Source organism: Polypterus senegalus, chromosome 16 (genome assembly GCF_016835505.1).
Source record: "Polypterus senegalus isolate Bchr_013 chromosome 16, ASM1683550v1, whole genome shotgun sequence".
NCBI lineage: Eukaryota > Metazoa > Chordata > Cladistia > Polypteriformes > Polypteridae > Polypterus > Polypterus senegalus.
The window spans coordinates 32,451,576-32,467,239 of record NC_053169.1 but is presented as its reverse complement, the minus strand read 5'-3'; the positions used below and the strand labels follow the sequence as shown (position 1 = coordinate 32,467,239).

General features: G+C 39.9%; 1 protein-coding gene across 1 annotated transcript; it reads right to left on the bottom strand.

The window, feature by feature from the left end:
- Nucleotides 1-7,473: 7,473 nt before the first annotated feature.
- LOC120516676 (cystatin-2-like) lies at nt 7,474-13,025 on the bottom strand. Its single transcript, XM_039738529.1, has 3 exons — nt 12,729-13,025; nt 9,321-9,446; nt 7,474-7,783 (listed from the first exon to the last, which is right to left on the bottom strand). Exons 1-3 carry the CDS (start codon nt 12,969-12,971, stop codon nt 7,706-7,708), a joined length of 447 nt encoding a protein of 148 aa, XP_039594463.1. The 5' UTR covers nt 12,972-13,025; the 3' UTR covers nt 7,474-7,705.
- Nucleotides 13,026-15,664: the final 2,639 nt, after the last annotated feature.

Below are 15,664 nucleotides of genomic sequence, written 5' to 3'. Positions count from 1 at the left end.
ACAATAAGGAATACCTCATCACTGTAGGTAATCAGACTTGTGATAGTAGTGGCATTGGCAAATTTAATGATGGAGCCGGAGCTGTGTTTAGATCAGATCACATTCAGAGGTGGACAAGGAGTACAGAGTTGGGCTACACTGTTAGGGTCACTTTTATTAAGAATCTGTGAGGAAGTGATGCTGCCAGTAAACATAATAGGGTCTGCCCATTAGAAAGTCCAAACTCCAGTGGCAGAAGGTGTTACTAAGTGTATGGTCTAGGCACATAGTGATCAGCTTTGATGCCATGACAGTACTAAAAGCCCAGGTTTAGTCTATACACAGTAGTCTGGCATTGTGGGTTTTATCATCCTGGTATGCTAGAATGGCAGGATGAATCAAAGGTATATGGCATCTTCTGTGGACTGGTTGTCCACAGCAGTCCTTCCCTAAGAACCCTGAATACAATAAAGACTGTTTATTTATGTTAGGTAGAATGCCTAGAGGGGGCTGGGTGGTCTCGTGGCCTGGAACCCCTGCAGATTTTAGTTTTTTTGTTTTTTCTGTCCTCCCTGGCCTTACTTTTATTCTATGTTAATTAGTGTTCTCTTATTTTAATTCTTACTTTGTCTTTTTTTCTCTTTCTTCATCATGTAAAGCACTTTGAGCTGCATTATTTGTATGAAAATGTGCTATATTAATAAATATTGTTGTTGTTGTTATTACAGGTAAGCTGGAGGTGCTCTAAACTATCCAGAATATTACTTTTAATGTGTTCCACTATCAGTCACTCAAAGCACTGCATCACAAAACGACAATTGTCTTTCATGTCAGAGTCTGTGTTTCACAATCATTAATAAACAACACATTATCTTATTGATGGTGTGGAACGTGGCCCGGACACAGACAGACGGACATCGTTATTTCACCCAACACACCCATTTATTATATAAAATATTTACAGTTCAGTCAAGTGCACAACCCAGTGCCTCCAGCACCGATTCCCCAAAGTCCAGGGGCCTCATGTATGAACGGTGCGTACACACAGAAATGTTGCGTAAGAACTTTTCCACGTTCAGATCGCGATGTATAAAACCTACACTTGGCGTAAAGCCACGCACTTTTCCACGGTACCTCATACCTTGTCGTACGCAAGTTCTCCACTCGGTTTTGCAGACTGGCGGCACCCAGCGTCAAAGCAATGCTACTGTTCCTGTGTGGTTACTCCTTATTTTCCTGACGTGGCTTTATAAATACACTGAAACTAACAGCATATTGTTTATTAGTGTAATGCATCTGATTGTAATTAACTTGTAATAATATAATGATCCAGGGAATAGCCATAGTATTCCAAATACCATAACTGCTTTAGCGTTGTTACTCTCACTGCACCTTCTTCTTCTTTCAGCTGCTCCCTTTAAGGGTTCCTCAACGGATCATCTTTTTCCATATTACTCTCACTGCACCACTCGGAGTATTTATATCACTGTACCTGAGTGTGAATCACAGAAGCAGCTGATCGGAAAGAGAATTATCAGGATACAGAATCAAGCACACGCTACCTCAGCCACGGCAAAACGTTTCAAAGCCTTTCCTGTACAGACCTCACGGTTCAGAAACAGTTTCATCCCAAGAACTATAAACGCACTCAATCAAGTTGCTCCTTGTAGAACAGATTGTACTTATAAGTACAATCACCTCACTGTAAACTTGCACTACAGTTATAATATCGCACAACCTGAGCCACTTTATAAAGCGCGTATTTACATATGATGACAATATCATTTTTAAGGTGAAATGCAGCAAAATATGTTTATTATATTATACAGGTAAAACTTTAACTTCATTTAAATAATCCATATTCTTCACTGGTACTGGCGTGAAGGATAGAATAACTAAACATGTACTACGAAGATAGTTCAATGTTCCTTAAACGTTTTGAAGAATCGGCGATCTAAGCTTACAGGTGGCTTAACGTCTATTACAGAGCACATTGTGTGGCGATCGGTTACTTGGAGAAAGAAAAGCAAGAACTGCAGGGGCGGCCACGCCAATATATATTGAATATAAAACAGAAAGGGAAAATAACGACGCAGCGGCAAATTTCGACAAAAGTTAAACGCTTGTGAGCATGAGGCGGCTATGCAGGGTCCGCAACGAACATGGCCATCCACCGTGCATAAGATACCATACTGACATTGGCGGGCGAAGGGGCCACAGATTCTTTCTCTGCCCAGGGCCGCTACAAGCCTAGAGCTGCCCCTGAGTACTGCTGCAATAATTAATTTCATCGAAGGTCGCACACAATCACTGCGCCGTGAAACCCATGTTTAATAACGTGCTTTAAACTCCTATCATCGTGAAAATGATATCACGTATACATCTCAGTATTTTAGTTATTCAGAGAACTGTAATATTACGAATGTAATGGATTCTGTGTCCAGTTGGAGGAAGAGAGCCGGTTTAAGAAGCAAGTAGTGATTCACACACAAAGAGCGCATAGAGGATCACATACAAAACAAAGCATTTAACGTGCTACTTTAACTACGATGTGATTTGAGAAACTCGTTAATTAAACGATTTTAAGATGAAGTTTATGATGTTCTACTTTAATGACAAGATAAACTACATGATTAAAGTGGAAATGTCGAGATTGAAGTTGACATTTCATGCTTTTTCCTCACTGTGTGCCTTTTTTTTCTCTGTACCCTAATAAGCTTTCATATGACATTCAGACAGTGGGCTACAACTTGCCTTTTCACAACGACTTTGATATGTGACTTCTTTTTTATTTCCGGCACTGTGCGATTTTGTGAACGTGAGCTTTCAAGTTTCTCCAACACGCTATGTCACTCGATCAACTTCCTTTTGTTGATTATACCACAGTTTATTTGAGCAAATAGTATGTATTTCCGTTGCCTCCACTTGGTATTCTCTGAAATTCTTATATTTTCCCCCATGCTTTTCCTATTGTCTTTTCACAGAAGGCTGAGCTTAAGGGCGATTTATATTGATTTGCCTATTCAAAGAGGCGTAATTCTGGGAGGATTTGGGGCGTTACATAATGCGCGTGCACGAGCGTTAGTTTTCATGCTGATCGGGATTTATGTAGCGGAAAAACATGGAAGTTGGAGTACGCACAGATTTCTGCATCTGGATTTTTCTGTGCATAAGCACATTTCGGCTTTTGTGCTTACGCCATGTTATAGTACGAATTCTACTCACAACGTTATACATGAGGCCCCAGGCCTCTCTTCCCAGTGGCTTCTTTCTGGCCGCCTCCACTCCACTCCACTCCACTCCTCTCGTCTCGTCTCGTCTCATCTCTCGTCTCTCGTCCTCTTCCGCCCGACCCTTGACTTCGAATGAAGGGAGGCGGCCCCTTATATACCAGCCCGGATGAGCTCCAGCTGCTTCCCGGCAGTCCTCCGCGGACACTCCCCTGTGTGGTGGAAGTGCCGGCTGCGCTCCCGGAAGCCTTCCGGGTGTCCCCAGTCTTCTTTCCCCCAGCACTTCCTGGTGTGGCGGAAGTGCTGAGGTCCAGGGCTCTTCAGGCACCGGGTGCCCCTTGGCGGTGACCACGGGCCTCTACAGGGTTGAGCTTCCAAACTCTGCACCCGTGGCCCACAGTGCAACCAGGGCGGTCACCCCCTCGTGGTCTGGAGGAGGCATAAGCTCTCCTCCGCTCCTCCTGGGCGTCCCGGCTGGGTACCACCCCCAGCCGTCTGCCACAATGGTCACATTCTGCTCATTCCACTTTGTGCTTTAGCCTAACTCATTAATAAATACTACATTCTTATACCACCGTGATCTAATTCAGGGTCATGAGGAGCCAGCAACACTTTGCAAAAGACTGAAACCAACCCTTAAAAGAATGCTGGTCCATCATAGGGTCCACCCACACTTGCACACACACCATGGACTATCTGGAATCACCAATTATCCTAATCTACCCATCTTTGATAATGTGGGGGAAAACCAACGCTGATACCCATTGATAAACACCATTACACATGTCTGCAAAGATCATAAACTAGTTTTAATTATGAAGTTATGTTTATTTGCATTTATGAACGCAATATTTCCATCACGTCACATTTAAGTACAAAACTGAAGTGAAATTTAATGAAAATTTAGCAAATTACACAAGTTCTGCGGTGGGCTGGCACCCTGCCCGAGGTTTGTTTCCTGCCTTGCACCCTGTGTTGGCTGGGATTGGCTCCAGCAGACCCCCATGACCATGTAGTTAGAATATAGTGGGTTGGAAAATGGATGGATGGATGAAATTACACAATTTATTCATGTATACAATATTGTTCTCAATCAATTTAAAATGAAAATATTTCATCAATGTAATACTTTGTAAAAGAAGCCTGGACACAGACAGACACTAAGACAGCCAGATGTCCAAAAAGCACACTTTTATTCTTTTACACAGCACAACACAACCACAATAAACTCACAATTACTCAGTCCTTTATGTTCCTTTGCCGCCTCCACTCCTTTCTCACAAGCTGCGTCCTCTTCCACCCGACTCCGGCTCTCTGAATGGAGTGAGGCGGCCCCTTTTATGATGCACCCGAATGTGCTCCAAGTGCACCATGATGAACTTCCTGCAGCACTTCTTGGTGTGGCGGAAGTGCTGCCATCCAGGGCTCCGGGATCGTCCAGGCGTCCCCTGACGGTGGCCACAGACCCCAACAGGGTTGAGCTTCCAAGCTCCTAATCCATGGCCCTGATGTATTCCAGGGGGGCTGCCCTCTAGTGCCCCCGGGAAGATATTGGCCCTCTCCCGGTCCTTCTTTTCTCTAGGCGTCCCGGTGGGGCAAGGTCCCCGGTCGTCTGCCACAACTTTTAAACATATATGTAAAGTGACCAATAATACACATCCATTCGGTTACATTTCATTTGTCTAGTTCTTCTGTCACTTCTTCATTTTTTTGATCCAAAACTACACGTGGTGGAATCATTGTGCATACTCTTTTTTCTGGTGTGTCCCTCTTAATCTTCCAGCAGTAGCCCAACATCATACTGATATTCCAATATCCCTGGTAACGTTTTCACTTGTCCTTGATATCCTCATGGAATCTTTCACCATGCTCTTCACTCACTGTTCCAAGTTTTCCAGAGAAAAATTCCACATGCAGATCCAAAAAGTGAAGTTTGAGTGTTATGTTGTATCCTAATACCTTAAACTTAACTAATACATTTTCATAATTCATTTATACTTTAGATCTGTACTGTTACATAAAAAAGTAGAAATTTCTCCTTTGAATAGTCCCAAGCCCCTCATTCCAGGTAATTCATTGCACCATATAATTTGGCATCAGAAATCAGTTTTCTAGTATCAAGTTCAGCGAAAATGCTGTCTCAACAATTTAGGATCAAACAAAACCAGAGACATTTAGCACAAACACTTAAAAAATGCCTCAGTCTTTGATGGGGCTTTGACAAACTATTTCAATAAACCAAAGTTAACGTAAAGCAGTGTCAGCAGGACTTTATCTGGATACACCAAGCTAGGTCTGATAATGCTTTTACCACTTACCTGTAGATTTTTTTCTAGTTGACCATTCCCTCTGAACCCAATGTCAGTTCTTAGCTCACACTTGCCTGCCCCACTCACAGAAGTGGGCTTCTAACAGCTTCAAATACTGGAACTCATCACTGTGTTCAATTCCAGCTATATTCTTATCCCATTATTGAATATTTTTTTTTGCTTTAAACATTTACTTTAATATTAGAAAATGTTAAACTCAAACCATATATCATTAAAACTTTGATGTTTATGGTGGTGCAGTGGCGCAGTGGGTAGCGCTGCTGCCTCGCAGTTAGGAGACCCGGGTCCTCCCTGCGTGGAGTTTGCATGGTCTCCTTGTGTCTGCGTGGGTTTCCATCGGGTACTCCGGTTTCCTCCCACAGTCCAAAGACATGCAGGTTAGCTGCATTGGTGATTCTAAATTGTCCCTAGTGTGTGCTTGGTGTGTGGGTGTGTGTGTGCGCCCTGCGGTGGGCTGGCGTCCTGCCCGGGGTTTGTTCCTGCCTTGTGCCTTGTATTTAAATCGCATATTAATCAGATCACTAGGACAGCATTTTTTCACTTAAGAAACATAGCAAAAGTTAGACCTCTTATGTCACTGAAAGATGCTGAGAAATTAATTCACGCTTTTGTTTTCAGCAGACTAGATTACTGTAACGCACTCCTCTCAGGACTACCCAAAAAAGACATCAATCACTTGCAACGAGTGCAGAATGCAGCTGCTAGAATCCTAACTAGGAAAAGAAAATCCGAACACATTTCTCCAGTTTTGATGTCACTACACTGGTTACCTGTGTCATTCAGAATTGACTTTAAAATACTGCTTATGGTTTATAAAGCCTTAAATAATCTCGCCCCATCTTACATATCGGAATGCCTGACACGTTATATTCCAAATCGTAACCTCAGATCCTCAAATGAGTGTCTCCTTAGAATTCCAAAAGCTAAACTTAAAAGAAGTGGTGAGGCGGCCTTCTGCTGCTATGCACCTAAAATCTGGAATAGCCTGGCAATAGGAATTCGCCAGCCTAGTACAGTAGAGCACTTTAAAAAACTGCTGAAAACATATTACTTTAACATGGCCTTTTTATAACTTTACTTTAACTTAATACTGATACTCTGTATGTTCAATTCATCATAATAACTATTCATAATGGCTCTAAAATCCGTACTGATCCCAACTCTCTCTTCTGTTTCTTTTTCCGGTTTCTGTGTGGTGGCGGCCTGCGCCACCACCACCTACTCAAAGCATCATGATGCACCAACATTGATGGACTGAAAGCCAGAAGTCTACTTGACCATCATCATCAGGTCCTTCCATGAGAACCCTAAATCCAAAGAGGACTGTTTGACTTATGTTAGGTAGATTGCCCAGAGGGGACTGGGCAGTCTCGTGGTCTGGAACCCCTACAGATTTTATTTTTTTTCTCCAGCCTTTGGAGTTTTTTTGTTTTTTCTGTCCACCCTGGCCATCGGACCTTACTCTTATTCTATGTTCATTAATGTTGATTTATTTTTATTTTTTATTGTGTCTTCTATTTTTCTATTCTTCTTTTTGTAAAGCACTTTGAGCTACAATTTTTTTGTATGAAAATGTGCTATATAAATAAATGTTGTTGTTGTTGTTGCCTGGGATTGGCTCCAGCAGACCCCCAAGACCCTGTAGTTAGGATATAGCAGGTTGGATAATGGATGGGTACTGATGTTTAATGCATTATTTGGGTTGGTATGGTGGCGCTGCTTCACAGTAAGGAAAAAAACTTCTTAAAACTTCTACAACAAACTATGTATAAATAAAGAAAAAGAGAATTTGAAACAAGCTTTTTGTGACACTGCATTGAACGCAGCACACTTCTAGAATAAACTAACCAAGTCAAAGGTTCGAAAACATGTGTGTCCCTGTTGGTCTCATTTTTCTCACTTTACCTGAATGGAAAAAAAAAATCTACTCAAAATAAGGTTGTAAGAATGAAAATTTTATTTTAAAAAGCCAAGATTTAGTGTGCGAATAACACTGCATAAAGTGCCATTGAATATAAGAATGAGCCTTACGATTTACGAAAGAGATTAGTCTGAATAAAGAATTCCAAAGTTTATTAGTGCTGTCAGATCACTCTTTTAATTTTAGTACATTTAATCTTTGTTTGTCTACTTGATGCAAGAAGCAGAAGTTGTCAGCGCTGTTGCTCACGAGCATTCTTCTTTCTCAATGGTAATGAGTGGGATCCAAGGGCGAGTCCAAATTTCAAATCTGCAGGTTAGTTTCTAAAGTAAAAATGGAATAGCTTTTAGTGTTACTTATTGCATAAAGTACATTTAATGTTTTACAATAAAAATAACTAAATCCAACCTAATAACCACAAAGTATTGTTCCTACTAAATAGGTTGTAAGTGAGACTGACCTACTAAATTCTTACAGAATGCTAAATGATTGAAACACATTTAAGACCACCCAGGATGAACTGGCTAAACAGGTGAAACAAAGAAAGAAAATATGGATAACTACATTTCCCCCCCATTTACACCCACTTTGTTGTTCTTAATCTTATTCCCAGCAATTACATAATTTACATGTATAGAACTGCCTTCTGTCAACAATGTGCCACCCAACTGCAACTTCACAAGAAGTCACCAGCTCAGTGCGACCTCCTGCAGCGAGGAAACAGAACCACAAAGTAAAGATGCAAGTCCATACGAGCAGGCGACATTACAAATCAGGCAATCCAAAAACATGTTGAGTTTGCAAGTAAGTTATAACACAAGGCAGACATCAAAAAGAGAGGCAAGGACAGAATTGTAAAGGCATACAGGCAGAAATGGGCACGTTGACAAATTGTGTTACCCATTCATACATTAGAAGAAGGAATTTTTTAATTTTTTTTTTTTAAAAGCAAAGACTTCTGGGAACGGTTTCCTACCTAGTGACGTGTTACTGACATGCTGTTTCTCAAAGGGAGGTTTCCTGAAAGACGTCTGCATAGGATGGTATCACCTGACACCCTGGCCAGTGGTTGAAGTTGTTTGCTCCAGCATTTGAAGTCGTATATAGAGCTCATTCTTTTGCACTTCTATTGTACTTTCCTGACTTTGGGCAAGACTTGAAGAAAATGCCTAAACTCTATTTCCTAATATGTAACGTGTGTCAGAGAAGCACACTTTTCTCAGTGCTCAACACAGACAGCTTAGCACGACAAGATATGAACTGCAACATCACACGCTACTGAGTGTATGGCAGCTTGTGGATTTTTACTGTTTTAATCTTGAAGCAGACTACCCTTTTATCCCTTCCATCACTCCACTTATCCTGATGAAGTTTCCAGCAGCAACATGCTAAGCAAAACAGACCGAGTCACTCTATCCCCAACAACTTCTGTAAACTCCTCTTTTAAAGTGCTTAGTGTGCGTTTGTTTTGTTTTTTTTATAAACTATGGGGCTTGATAAATAATGCATGTTTATTTATAAGTCTATCCATCCATTATCCAACCCGCTATATCCTAACTACAGGGTCACGGGGGTCTGCTGGAGCCAATCCCAGCCAACACGGGGCTCAAGGCAGGAAACAAACCCCGGGCAGGGCGCCAGCCCACTGCATTATTTATAAGTCCTTAAATGATAAACAGTTTAACTGTGAAGACAAATCTTTAAGTTTGGATGATCCATACACCAACTAAGGGATACAAAATAACACCATGTGCCACCGTGCCTCCAACCCCTGCCATCTCACTCCCCCACTTCCTACCCAGAAAATCAACTTTAATTGAAAGAGGATTGTAAATAATAAAATCAATCTTAATTACAAACCTTTGCCATCTCGGGAGCATCATGGGTAGCGCATTCATCCAATGTATTTTCTACCATTTCGCTTCCTTTTCTGCAGGTGGTACGTTCAATCTCGGCTTCTATGTAATACTTTAATCCAGCTACCACCTGGAAAACAAGATCAAAGAAATGTTTGGCAAACATTGTTTACTGCAGATTAATTTCATTTAAGGATCAAGGAAATGGTAAATATTATTATAATGTACATTTCAATCATTCAAATTTAGTAGTAAATACACTAAGATATAAAAAAAGTAAACTTACTACAGTATAAGTCGCAATTCTTGCTTATCTACTCTTTATTATTAGACTGCTTTAAGACTGAAGGTGTAAATAATTTCTTAGATTGGGATGTATTTATTCTGCGGGACAAACGGGACTCTGGGCCGGGGCCCTAACGGAAAGGGGCCCCTTCACGCTTGATTTTTTTTGGCATGTGGGGACCCGGGGGAAGGCAGAGGGGCCCACACGTACCCAGTTCTCTGGAGCCCAAATATTTCTGGCGGCGGGCCTGACGACGCACGATTCTATCTTTCCTCAAGTCACTGAAATGGAATTGATGGTGCAAAGGATAAGCAGGTTTATTTATTAAAAGAGTCCCCAAAGCTTTTTAGGACAAAGTCTGCATTTCAACAGAGGCGGTCTGATAAATCTCACTTTCCCTCTGTTTGTCGAGCTAATCATCTGCTCGCTGCAAAACAAAACGTTAAACAGCCTTTCACACATTAATGTGCAGAGAATTACAAATGAAAAGATAACATTTAGAAGTAATAATGGCAAGTTACTACTGCTTTGTTGTCCATAATACAGTTTCAAGCTCCACACTCATCATGGAGAAAGCACAAAATAAAATGTATTTGTATTGTACAAAAAGGCCAACTCCAATGTTAAGACGAAAAGGAGGCGATTAAGCAGATATGAGGATGTAATAATATAAAGAAAAACAAGCACTTGTGACGATTTTTTTGGTTCAGTACAGAGGGAGAACTGTCAGATGATATATACTTTGTTTGTCTTATACAGGTTGATGATTATTATTTTTTTTTTTTTTGAGCAAAGAGAATTGCATCTTAAAAAGGCCATATCGCACAGAAGTAAACATAAACTGATAAGGTTAACATTAGTTTATCCTTTTCATATTTTTTTATGCCCAGCGCTGCCCAGGATGGAATAAATTTTGGCCCAAAAATCAAAATCTAACCAATTAAATCCACCAGGACGAACAGAAAGTCCCCAGAATGACTCCTAGGGGCCCTTCCCTAATACAGCACACATAAGGTCACTAAAGAAATTTCCCCAGGAGAGAACATTTTTTAGAATGAAGCGTAGTCGCTGCTCTTCGTCTCTACAAATATGGAATCTGTGCAAAATCTGGAAATGTTGTGGATCTGCATACAGGACAAGCACATATTCACCTTTACATATTAGAGAAGATGACCAGTTCTAATCTGGACTTTCCCTCCCTGTGTGAAAAACACAAACATTCACATACTGTCAATACGTAAGACTTGCACGTTACAACAATAAATACATATCTAAGTGTGCACATCCTTTATGAAGTTTAAGTCACCAGCAGTCATTGTTACACAATCTTTCACTGTTAAAATATGACACATCAACTCTTCCCATTATGAAAAAAGCTAATGGCTGATCTTTGAAGGTGTGCCTAAACTTTTGCAATACGGCAAAGAGTACCATATCCCTGATCCAGCAAGAGTGCAAAGGAGGTGGTGACTTTTTTTCACACTATAAGAATAAGGCTGCATGCTAGCAAAATATCAAAGGTCATAAAACCAGCCTGCTCTTATGATAATTGTACTGCAATTGGCTGAAGAGCACAGGATACACCCCAAAGAGCCTGGTGTGTTTATTTATTTGGTGTACAGATTATCTACTTCAGGATTAATTTTTTACTAATTTAATTTTGCATATATGCAGGTGATGCAGTAACTCAGACCAAATCAAGAGAGCTATGCGCAAATAGCAGACATGCAAACTCTACGTAATGTAGACATCCAAGCATTTTCTGGTATGTTAAATTCAGATACCTCTTCCATGCATCTCTCATTGTATCTAGATATGGGGAGGGGAACAAGCACATGACACTTTACATTTCAGAGACATCTCGCCTGTTAGTTAAAAGGATGTTCCTTTGACTGGTCAAGTGGTAAGGGGGGCAAAGCAGTCAATTGTGAAAACTAATTTGAAATCACGTGCCTGATTTGCAGGACGTGAAAGAAATGAGTTTTAAAATGTACAGTTTTTCTAGGTATACATGTTGAAATCCATCTCATGTTTTTATTATTATGCTTATGTATAAGTATTTCAGTAACTCAAGACTTGCTAAAAATCATGTAATTGTTGGGACAAATAACTGCATAGTTTGCGTATTTAGTTCATGCAGGTATGTTTTATGGTGTGACATGCCCAAACACTATATTACAAAAATTGTTCTGCCATACAACTCTGATCAATGTCAACGTCAGTTCTCTTAACATCACGTGATGGACTTCCTGATTTGAACTTCCACTCAAGAAGAACAAATTAAAATCCAGATACAGTGTGAGTGTTGAAATTGGAACCTAGATTTCTTGAACTGTGACTCAGTCATTCTAACCACCCTATATGAATCACAAGCGGTTATTCTATCACAATGTCTACATTTACACTATTGCAAGTTGCATTCTCCACTCCTGTACATTATGCAGGTTACCTATTCATTTCTACTATCCTATAAGGTGGCACAGTGGTAATGATGTTTCCTTGCAACAAGGAGACCAGGGTTCAAGTTCTCGAGCTCCATTTGTGGAGTTTGCATGTCCTCCCTGTGTAGAAGTGTGTCCACAGCCTTCCCTGGGTGCTCCAGCTTTTCTGTCAAACACAGGTGGGTTAGGTGGTTCAATGTCTGTGTTCACCCTGCAATGGACTGGTGCCCTTCTTGTTCTGCCTTGTTGCCAGTGCTCTGTATAAGTGGATAGATGGTACTATTCCATAAAGGGATGCAGGAGCAGCCCACTTTTATAAGTATTCTAAACGCAAAAAAAAAAATGGCATTGCAAAGCACCACCTAATATGGGCCAAAAAGTTAACCCTGATATATCGACATTTTCATTACAGCTCTGAGTAGTGTTATTAATTAAATAGAATTGTGTACGATAAACAGAGCGCGTGATTTTTCACTTTCGGAATGTCAGTATAACCCCGAGCTTACACCACGAAAACCAAATTCCACCTCTGACAAGTTACTTCCTCCATTGCTTGTTCCGTTATTTATCCACTATGCGGCCGGACTGTCTAATCAACATTTTCAACTGACTAAAGGGCTACACATCACGGGCTACAAAAAAACTCGGCCACACAGTTATTCTAAGAATGTTTTAAAATACAAACCTGAGTTTGAGCGCTGACAATCCTGGAGACTTTGTGGAAGTACATATCATTGGATTTTTTGTTGTGCTCAGAAACAGCGAAATCCAACATGCTTGCAACTTGTGCATTGTCGGTACTTGCAGGTCTGAGGCCTCCAGTCATCCTCCCGCGTGGAGGCCGAGCAACGTCCCGGGCTGATGCCACAGCAACAATCGCGCACATGAAGCCTAGGAGGCAAGCTACAGTCTTCCACTGTCTGGCCATTTTTCCACAGTGAGTAAAGTGCGAGTCACTGCGCTGTATTATAAACACCGACCTCACCCACGCAAGCTCCGCCCCTCTGAGTCTGCGCGTGGGAGGAATAGGCTGGCAGTCTGGCACCTGATGTGCTGCGCCCAAAACAAAGAACGTTAATGAAGCTTACTTAGCGTCACTGAAATAAACTGAGCATAATCGGGCTAGATTTTCAAGCGTTTTTATCTCTCTAAAGTACCATTATTTATATTTTGTTTTTCTATACTTTTTTTAATATAGATAATTACTTTAATTGTAATTTTAATAATAATTCACTTACACCAACATTAAGTGTATAGTACCAAAGCTATATTACAATGATATGTAATTCCTGAACAGTTTTTATCCTTATACCTTAATAATATGTAACATTATAATGTTTAACAATTTTAGAAAGGTTAATTAAAAGATTCACAATTTCGGTACAGTTTGTAAATTCTTTATCAAATACTATCTTTACTGTTATTGGTGGAATTGGAATAAATGTCACTTTTAAATATGTTCCTTCTACTATAAAAACACAATCTCTCCCCCAAATCCCTGCTGGCAGTCACACATATAACAAAACCCATAAACAAAAACAAACACGATAAACACAAAGTCCAATGCACTGTCCAAATAAACGGCAACCGATGAAGGGAAATGAAGACAAAAAAAAATGACGATCCAGGGAGCTTACTGTAAGTAAGTAAGTAAGTAAGAATCCTGATGAGGTGAGGTCTGGTGAGATTTGGGAGCACTTCCTCCGACGAAGTACAACGACCAGTCCGACTCACGACTCGCACGACAGGCAGGCACAAGCCAGCCCATACATCTATACAGGTGCGATGACCCAGGACAACGCGATAATCCACGGGTGATGGTAATGTTGACAAGGTAGACGGGTGAACTCGGGTACAAAAAAACACCCCGTCCCACACCTTCATAAAAGTGATTAAGTGAAATACGTGCAGTATTTGTTACCTTGTTGAAGATGAAATAAGAGATTCACAAATTAAATTTACATTGTGAAATGAAGATCAGACACTGTTGCTGCTGCCTCCGGTGAGAACAGAAGATCAGTGATTTCTGAATATAATTTACAGCCCCCAATCCCCAAATTCTTAATAAGATACATAAGATGACAGGCTGTGAAATGTGAAATAAAAGATTCATATATATTATAAGGACAGTGAAGACAAGAATTCACCCCTAACTTAATCTTTCAAAAGACATTATGATTCTCAACTCGTATTGCATCTGCAAGCGAAGCACGGGTCACTCTTGGGCAATTTTATTACAAACGCACCATCCCTATACCTTCATAAGGATTTGAGGGGTAAAACATTTGACAAATTAAATATTGTGAAGCCAATAAAGTTAGCATTTCAAAAGGAATAATAACGACGTAGCATATCCAAATCTCCAGTGCCATAAGAAAAGAGGTGTAATACAAAAACTATTTGAAACAAAAAAAAAAATGATATATTAAATGCATGTTGTGATTTAAAGAGCAGGCTCCAAAGTTGCAGTTTTATAAAGAAAATGATAAAGATGAATTCTGTTGACTTGTTAACTTCTACAGCTTGAGAAAAACTAAATACCTGTAAAAGACTTGCAAATTTACTGCAAGTTGTGATTTGATTATCAGGCATCAAAGTTAGATAGATAGATAGATAGATAGATAGATAGATAGATAGATAGATAGATAGATAGATAGATAGATAGATATTAACTTTAGTGTAGTAGGCAGGATAGATAGATAGATAGATAGATAGATAGATAGATAGATAGATAGATAGATAGATAGATAGATAGATAGATAGATAGATAGATAGATAGATAGATAGATAGATAGAAAAGGCACAATGTAATAGATAGATAGTGAGGTGTATATTTGCTGTTTGTGATGAGTCTGTCAAGACAGAATGCAGAAATCTGGTGTCTTTTGCTTGAACATTTAAGGGTCTTATAGATATTTGAGCTGTGAAAGGCACATTTAGCACTGACTTTAAAAAACAGTTTTTGGATTGTGGTCTGTTTTAGCTGCTAAACCAAGACTTGGCATTATTAATAAGATATTAAAAATAATCAGATATACTGTATTCACAAAAATACCAAGGCTGTAAATAAATGTTCAGTATATATTCTACACTTTAGTGAAGATTTTAAGTGTGCATTGTATTAAAATGTGTTGTTTTGAAAGAGACTTTTCATTTTTAAGAAAACAGCAAGATTTCCTAGAGAAAATAATGCTTGTAAATAAATTCATGTTTTGCATTATTATGTTCACACCTTGAATAATTTTATCATGTGGGTCTGGGAGATAACGGATCATCTAACTGCGAATATCAGATGGATATCGAGCGTATATGTTTTATAAAGTATGATTTGTATCACTAAACCTGATCTTCTTCTTCTTCTCGTGATTATTCAGAAGCTGACTGGACTGATCCCATAATTAAAGGTTTTGGCTAAACTTTTAAGGCTCGATTTATCCATGCTTGGGACAGGCCGCAGTTTGGCTGGTTTGCCCCCTTGGCGACTGGATTGTCATTAAACTTGACCAGCTGCAATTGCTGTTGAACTTTGTCCCGCCTCACCTAGAAAATTCATTGACAACATTTGCACAATTCCAGGTCTATCATACCAAGCTGTGGTATTGGTACTCCAAAAGGCTAAAC